This window comes from Stegastes partitus, unplaced genomic scaffold, assembly GCF_000690725.1.
Source record: "Stegastes partitus isolate 25-593 unplaced genomic scaffold, Stegastes_partitus-1.0.2 Scaffold1350, whole genome shotgun sequence".
NCBI lineage: Eukaryota > Metazoa > Chordata > Actinopteri > Pomacentridae > Stegastes > Stegastes partitus.
In genome coordinates this window covers 133,608-141,981 of record NW_007579081.1, presented here as the reverse complement: position 1 = coordinate 141,981, position 8,374 = coordinate 133,608, and the positions used below count along the sequence as shown (strand labels likewise).

Here is an 8,374-nt window from a genome sequence, read left to right as displayed (position 1 = left end):
TTTGATCAGAATATATTTTTTATTTTCCTGATTTTGTTTTTATTTATTTTTATTCATTTTTGCATTTTTTGCTATTGTCTTTGCCATTTGATCAGCTCAAATAGCAAAGGGAAATAAAAAATGCACATCAAACAAGAGCTCAGGTCTCAAGAGGTTAAACCGCTTCATGTTTCTTGTAATGCTTTATCCTCTTTTATTCCTATTTATTTTGTCTTCTTCTCATGTTCCTTGCCTCTATTCTTATTTTATCTGCCTTTTGTCTGGTTAAACTTGTATTTGCAAAAGTGCCCTATAAATAAACATTATAACTGTTACAGAGGGGCTTCATGAGCAAATATAAAATTTTCTTTTAACGATTTTGACTCCTTTAGGTTGTATTTAGACCCAAGATTACAAAAAAAGGTATGAAATGATCTCAAAAACAAAGAATTCGTCTTAAACCAAACCTTGTTACAGGACAGAGAGCGTTTAAATGGGTGTCAAGAATAATAACAACTCCGATTCAGTGATGAGGTGCTTGGTTTTCGTTAGTTTATTGTACCAGTCCAATGATTTTTTTTTGTTTTTCAAGCAGTCATGTGGATGAATCGTCCATGTCTTCGCCCCTAAACAGAAGCACCTGCGACATTCAGGGCATTAACCGATAAGATCAAACCACTCCTGTCTCATCTACAGTATGTCCAAATAAGGCATGAGGCAAACGTTTTCATTCTTAAACCAGGATAGTTCAAACCAGCCATATACAGTATGACTAGAAAATACATAAATATATTAAAATAACTATTTACAACCGACTAGCTTTGCAAACAATCAAAACCAGTATGTACACAGGAAACCGTAGGCTTTGAAGGCAGCGTCTTCGTACCTTAGTCAGTGCAACAGTAGCTTCATCTCCGACCTATTTAACACGAGATCCATGAGAACGAGCAGCCAAACGACCATTTAACTGAGAAACTAAAAAAAAAAACGGCTGCTGAGGGAATCCTGATCAACAACATGACAATATGTTAAAAGTTGTTTTTTGTTTAAAAAAAACGTGTTAAAATCTGTGATCAGATTTCCGAAATGATTAAAATACATCATTCACATGCTGCAGTTTCCTTATCGTTGATCTCAAGTCCAATAGTTAACAATCGACGAACACGAGGGTAGTCCTATTTAACAGCTGAGGTATTCGATTACGGAAAACTATGATTAGCGACTAAACAAAACACATATCAAACTGCAGAAATTGTTCGTTATCGTTCTCACACTGTTTTCAGCTGAAAGGGGGATTTTCGAGAAGGGACACTGATCAGCCACAACCACTGACAGTTGAGGTGAGTAATATTGATGGTGTCACTAACTTTGAGTTCTGTTCTTCATGTGGGTGTTACTTTTAACACCTACCGCCCACTTCAGAAGTTCTACACCTGTGGCCCAACAGCTCAGAGCAGTTTCGAAGGCGTGTGATAACCGCCTCAACGTTCAGCGCAGGGGATTTAAGGTTGCAGCTCATCAGTGTTTCTATTAAATTATCATGAATGGCACCCTTTAAAAGTCAATGTGTGGCACATCAAGGAAAAAAGATCTAATCCTTACAGCAAAAACGACTTTTGATGCATGGCTTTGTTGGTGTTTTTGTGTCGAGAGCTCAAACTGTGTGTGAACAATGATCACCGACCGAACCAGTAAAACAGCACAGAAAAGTAAACATTTGGCATACCGTACATGTAGGAAGGTGTGTACCAGACATCCCAGAATATGTAAGATGCTTTCAGAAGCAGCAGCATGCAGTCTTCTGCCTTGTTGTTTGTTTTACTCTCAGGAGAGACAAGTGCCGTCAAATATTACACATTGCAAGACACTCGAGGGCCAAGATCTGCAGCATTAGATGCCGGCGATCACTGAGGCCCTTAAAAAATAAATATTTCCTTCCATATACATATCAAAAAAAGGGGAATAAAATATGCTTTGTCACAAAATAAAAATCACGCTTTTTCGAAAACACAACACTGTCCAGCAGAAGTGAGTTTTTCAAGACATGCTGCAACTTTAAAAAAAACCGTCACTAACACTTTAAACCTAACAGATGGATTTAGATTTAAGAAGCGACCTTAAAGGACAGCCCGAGCTTTCTTTTTCCTCGTCTCATCCGCAGGGGGAAAAAGACAGCTAAAGTTGATTGACACTCCTTAGAGACCTTGTGAACCTAATTATGGAGGTACGCTGCGAGGAGAGGAGTGCGCTGTTGTAAAAGATGGAAATAATTGGACTTATCCTACAGAGACCGTCTTTCCAGGTTGGTACGAGGGCAAAATCTAGGCCTTAAGTAGGAAGCCACAGTTCATAAGGGAAGGAAAATAAAACACGCAGAGCCTCTTATTAAAAATGTGCTTCAGTGGAGGAAAAGAGGCGTCTCATTGCACAGAAATGTTTGTAACTTCTGCCTCGAATGACCCTAATTCAACAAGCTTTCTATTTTAAATACCGAAAAGAGAAAAAAAAAAAGCTGCCGAAAAAACCCCAGTCCCTTCCCCCGACCAGGGCCAGGTGCATATCAGGTAACAGTACCATAAATATAGAATTCTTAATACAAATTGTGCCCGTTTAGATTCGAGGCGGAGTGCTCTCTAAGCCCCGCCCCCTCCCCTTCAATGTCACACGAGGCTCACTGCAGCAGACAATATCCACAACAGCCACCCAAAAATATCGATTAGAGCCCTCTGGAAATGAGAACATTTTCACAGTGGATTAGTATGAGTGACAGTGTGAATACCTTATGAGGTATCAAACAGTTCAGTGTGCTCATGCATGCATATACCGCTATAGGCTATATAGGAGCGATTTACAGACAAAAGGAGAGAATTCGACCGTCACCGTGAAAAGTAAAGGCAACCGTTTCCTCTCTGCAGACTCCAGTTCTGTGTGACCAGAGGAGAAATCAATTGGCACAGTGAGGAGTTTAAAAAAATAATTTAAAAAAAGATCTGTCACTCCGCCGGTGACGATGGCGTCGCTCCTGATGCTCCTTAATGACAAAAAGGGTAGAGAACACACACTGCAATGTAGTCAGGGCTTTTCTTTTATTCTCTCCTTCATCCTTTTCAAGTTCAGTCCACTTTGTCTTCCTGTTTTCCGTCCGTTCTCTGTTGATGAAATGTTTTTTCAGATGCACCAGCTGCGACCGAGTCTTCCTCGCTTGTAGTGTGAAAACTCGCCTCTTCGGACCCTTTGGCTTTGGCCCTGCGAGCGTCCAAGTAGCTGACGATAAACTCAGAGTTCTGATAGATGAGCATGCCGGACAACGTGAGCACGGCCCCGGCGCAGCTGAGCGCCGACAGCTCGCTCCCAAAGAGCAGCTGAGACAACAGCAGGTTTCCCACCACGCTCAGGTTGCCGAGGATATGCAGAGTGACGGCCGAGGTGAGCGTGATGACGCAGCAGCTGGCCAGGTTGTACATGACCGAGCCCAGGCAGCTGAGCAAGATGAAGACCCACAGGTGGCGGTCGTAGTGCAGCGGCGACTCCAGCACGGCCCAGTTTTCTAAGGCTAGAGCAGCCACGGCCAGGATGCAGAAGCTAGGAATGGACATCAGGTAGAGCAAGAACACGGAGTTGATCTTCTCCTCCTGAAGCAAAATGCCTGAGTGAACAAAGAAACGTACGCAGCGGTTACAAACATCACACACGGGATGAAACCTGTGAAAACAAGCTTTAAACTACGAGGGAGACGGAGGACAAGGACAGTAACATGTGGTGTGATGGCAGCAACAGTTCTGCTACAACTTCTGAAGAGAAGAAACAAGTTACAGGCAAGGAAAAGCCAGAAGGCAAATAGTGTCACAAAGCATTTCTGACAAAAACAACAAGCAGCTCAAAGCATCCTGAGCTGGAATGTGAGGTAAGCGTTTGAGCTGTTAGCTTCATATTACCACCATCAAAATGATTGCATCAGTTATCTGTTGCAGAAACGCTCCACAGACCGTGATGACAAGGAATCACATCATTCTGTTTTGGTAAACACAGCGATACCTCATGAGCTCATTAAGTGAGCTGCAGGCTGTAATCTGTTTAGATGTGAGCATAATATTAACATATTGTGTGAGCAGCAGCACCAATTATGAGACTTTACGCTGATACATATTCATTTGATTTGATTTTTTGGTGTTAAATTTAGTAATTAGAAGTTGTGCTGTATTGAGATACACTTCCAAGCTTCTAGTTTTTGTTTCCTCTGTCAAACACCACCTATTATCAGCCTCTACTGCTCCTACCTCTAATGCTCAACATACGGAGGACTTTAATGGACTGTTTGCTGACATAACAGCAGGTATCTGTTTTATATAGTCAAAATAACCGAGATAGGCTCTGACGTCAGGAAAATGACAGGGAATTATGCAAATCTCCTTTTTTGCTGGAGGTCTGCAGGCAGCGAAACACATCACACTACTGGTTCGCACGCTGTAAACACTTCATGCTGTTTATTGACATTCAAACCTGTGAAAACCGAGGCTTTGACTCAGCCCGACCCATCAAAGTGTGTTAGAGGAAAAACATAAACTTATAAGGGAAACTGTGACAACAACAACAACAACAACAACAAGTGAGAGAGGATGAAAATAGCTTCTTGAAAACTGAGACAACATCTCAGGATGGACATAAAAGTTTAAGCCAAGATTAAAAATAAAAATTAATGAGCAGCGATAATTTCCATCTGCTGGACCTTGTTTACGCGTTCTGATCCAAATGCAAAGGCAGGACTTGAATTCCGTCCTCTTATTTAACATAGTAAACAAACACACTTGTATTTGCAGTCTTATGCAGTTTGTTCATGGATTTAATGCGATGACCCCTCCAGTCACAAGTTCACCCCGTGCGCCCCTCTGCTCCTCCAGGAACAAAGTATGTGGCATTACATTCCTCTGAGCAAACTGAATATCTGTGTTACGTAACAAATTAAAGACAGGGCCTCTATATATTTTTAGAAACTCACTACTTTCCTCTTTAATTCTCTGACAGCTACGACATTTTGGAGACTAATGACATTAGAGAGCCTAATCTGCTGCTCACACAGACGCTCATCTGTGGCGCAATCGGTTTTCAGAAAACAAGCTTTTAGGCAATTTGTGCAGCTGATGCTTCACAGAAAGCACAGAACATTGGATAAATGAGCACGGCGGAGAAAAGAAGTGAAAGCAAGAGCGAGTTCACATGACATCAATTCAGGAAAAGAATCTGTCTTCGGTGAAACGGCGGCCATAAGCTGAACCTTAAAATGTTGGTTTTCTACTGAAAGCTGCTAATTTACTTTTTCAGTTGGATAATCCATTCAGGAACTGTTCTCGTGTGAGTTTTGATGCATATTTTTTTTATTTTATAGTTATTTTTTTGGCCTTTTTGCCTTTATTTGATAGGGAGAGACAGGAAAGTGAGGGAAGGACCTGCAGCAAATGGCCATGTGCTGGATTTGAACCCATAACCGCTGCGTTGGGGACTATAACCCCAATACATGGGTCACCAGCTCAACCAGTTGAGCCATAGCGGTGGCCCTTTGATGCATGTTTAAAAAGAGAATTTTTAAGTCACTAGAAACAAGACTGCTTCATTTTCTGGGAGTCTTGAACTTCATTTTGACAACATAGTCCAACGAAGAACCCATCATTATGGTGACTCCATTCCAATCAGCTTCTCACTTTGTTTTGGAATGTTCTGAATGCGGCTTGTTCAGAAAACAGAAAGCGAATTTTCTTCTTTTTTTAAATCTGCAAGCATGAAGATAACAATTGTGAAATGTATGCAGCTCTTGCAAGAAGTTCACTCTGACAATGACTAACACCAACAGTCGGACAGGACCGATCAGCCCGTCTCTGGGACATGCCACTCACAGATGTACGCTGGTGTTTGTGTTTGGTTCCCTAAGCAACTGGAAAATATGCCGCTGTGCCATTCAACCTTAATGTGAGGGTGTGTGTTGCTGGTCCGAGGAGTGATTCACCAGACCGTTAAAAAAGTTCCAGAACCACAGAATGCTGCTGCGGCGTCTGTGGAGGAAACCCTAAAATAGCCCCTGATGTCAGTGGTGTGACATACAAGTAGAGTAGTTAGCTTTCTTTAGCTGCAAAATGCAAACTGTTTAGGGTGACAGACAGGTCAGAGAAGCACTCGAACAGACTCGGTAAACGCGGTACTCACTCTGCTGAATGGACTTGACGCCTCTCAGCATGGTCGCTGCAAACACAAAGAAGCAGCCGGTCTGATCGAACTGGACCTCTCCCATTATGCTGAAGGATGCCCCCAGGCAGATGGGCATCATGGCTGTGTACTTGAGGATGTGATGCTGCTTGCCCAGGATCAGCGTGGAGATGGCCAGGGTGAAGAGCGGGGTGGTGGTGTAGATCATTTGTGCAAACGACAGCTGGACATAGTTCAGACCCATGTTCCCGAAGGCGATGCTGGCGCAGAACGTCAGGCTCAACAGGAACACCTTACATTTTGCGCTGGGGGTCAGGTCCTGCTCTCCGGGCCCTCTGTGGCGGATCACCCGCAGCTTCATGAGCCCGTAGTCCACCACGATGGCCGTCAGCATGTGCAGCGCCGACAGCAGCAGCGGGTACCTGAAGTTGTAAACGGCAAATATCCATTTGTTGAGACTGGAGATGGTGGTGCCCGTCACCAGCCAAACAATGACGGCTGACAGCAGATGGAGCATCTCTGCGGGTGGCCTCCTCCTGCCTCTCTGGTGCAGAGTCGCCTCGCATTTAGAGAAGCCATCGGCGCTGATCATGTTCGTATCATGGTCCTCTCTGTAAGGGAAACACATGTTGAGTCCGCGCGTCTCATCTCCGAATGAAATGTGCGACCGCTCCGGAAAGTTTCAGGGCGATAAATGGCGAAAATAACCTACGACGCAGCTGGGTTTTTTTTCCTTTTCTCCCTCCTCTGCGGTGGTTAGCCAGTCTTTGTTGTCCGGTAAAGCTGCGTATTTTTTCAGCACCGCCTATAGCCACGTGTTTCTATTTTGCATGACGGCCCTGGTTGTGTAACCTGCTTTGGCAAAATGACATCTGCTTGGGCAGGAAGACAAGGAGGAGGAGGAGGAGGAGGAGAGAGGAGGAGGAGGAGAGCTGCTCGGGGGCGGGCAGCGCAGGATTGGTTCTGATCCGGACATGCGGCACCGGACTGGCAGTGACGAATCAGTGTGATGCACCAAAAAACAGCCGTAAACATCAACTTAGGTGCCGGATGTCCCGGTAACGAGAATATTACACAGCAGCCCACACGTTTCTTTTTTTTTTTTTACTCACTCTCCTCCGTGTTGGCTTTAAATAGCAGCTGACTTCACTGCCAAGGGGAGATCTTGTGATTCATTTTCTGGAGCAAAGGGAAACCCAAACAGCGAGCCGCCTGTTACACCGCGCTGCTAGCTAGTCGCACAGCGGTTAAAGTTACCGTTTCATTCACGGCGCTTTTGAATTGAAGCCAAAAACGGCGGCGCGTCTCCGTTAAACAAAAGCAGAACAGTGCTTGTGCGCACAGAAATAGAAGATAAAAGTGGGCTCAGCTTGCTGACCTCTACTGTGGTCCGTCACTTGACACCGGGGCGGCTAAATGTCTTTCTGCTCTTGGCTAACGCTGTCCTGCTAACGCTAGCTAGCCTCTGTGGGTGAACACAGTGAGGACTGGAGGTAGCGCTGCGTAGCTAACGGTCGCTTGTTAGCTAAAAACAAGCCGTTTCTCCCCCTCTTGACATGACGCGGTGTGAGCCGTGAATATTACACACACACACACCTCAGTGGCATTTTATCACAGTTTAAAGCCTCTTTGTTTTTTACCTTGTCCTCGGAGCACTGGCAGCATCCCCAAATCAGTCGGTCACCGCGCTTGTCAGCCGAACCGAGCCGGAGGACGCATCTCGGTGTCATTGGACGGTTCAACTTAAAGGGAAATGCCGCTCATTTAGCTGAGGCTTTATTCTGGGAAAGGTGCGACGTGAACGCATCATTTCCTTTGTGCAGACGTGTGGAGGGCTGGAGGATGAGTTCAGGGTGTGTTTGCGTGTTTACAGACTAGTGACAGTAAATGAAAGTAATAAATGAGTGGAGAAGTATTAAAAAAATGCAGAGATTATATACAGGTGCACAATACAGTATTTAACATCCAGTAAGATAGCAATTTCTAACCTTTTTTTCTATGTTTATCACCTTGATAAATACCATAGTTTATATATATATGTACAAATATAGGTATATTTATTAAACAATAAATCTGCACTTTATACTCTGCACTATTGCACTTTGTACTTGTGTAATGACAATAAAGTTTAATCTAATCTAATCTAATCTAATCTTGATCTCTCACTACTTTACATGCAGTGATATATGTTTCTTATACA

General features: G+C 43.8%; 1 protein-coding gene across 3 annotated transcripts; it reads right to left on the bottom strand.

Moving 5' to 3' along the window:
- Positions 1-509: 509 nt before the first annotated feature.
- On the bottom strand, positions 510-8,363 carry slc35e4 (solute carrier family 35 member E4). Of its 3 annotated transcripts, none has more exons than XM_008298786.1 (3): positions 7,815-8,363; positions 6,175-6,785; positions 510-3,625 (listed from the first exon to the last, which is right to left on the bottom strand). In XM_008298786.1, the coding sequence occupies exons 2-3, from the start codon at positions 6,764-6,766 to the stop codon at positions 3,093-3,095; spliced, it is 1,125 nt and encodes a 374-aa protein (XP_008297008.1). In that variant the 5' UTR covers positions 6,767-6,785; positions 7,815-8,363; the 3' UTR covers positions 510-3,092. The 3 variants fall into 3 exon arrangements, with proteins under 3 accessions (XP_008297008.1, XP_008297009.1, XP_008297007.1); XM_008298787.1 differs by lacking the exon at positions 7,815-8,363 and adding an exon at positions 6,887-7,027; XM_008298785.1 differs by lacking the exon at positions 7,815-8,363 and having other exon boundaries at positions 6,175-7,027.
- Positions 8,364-8,374: the final 11 nt, after the last annotated feature.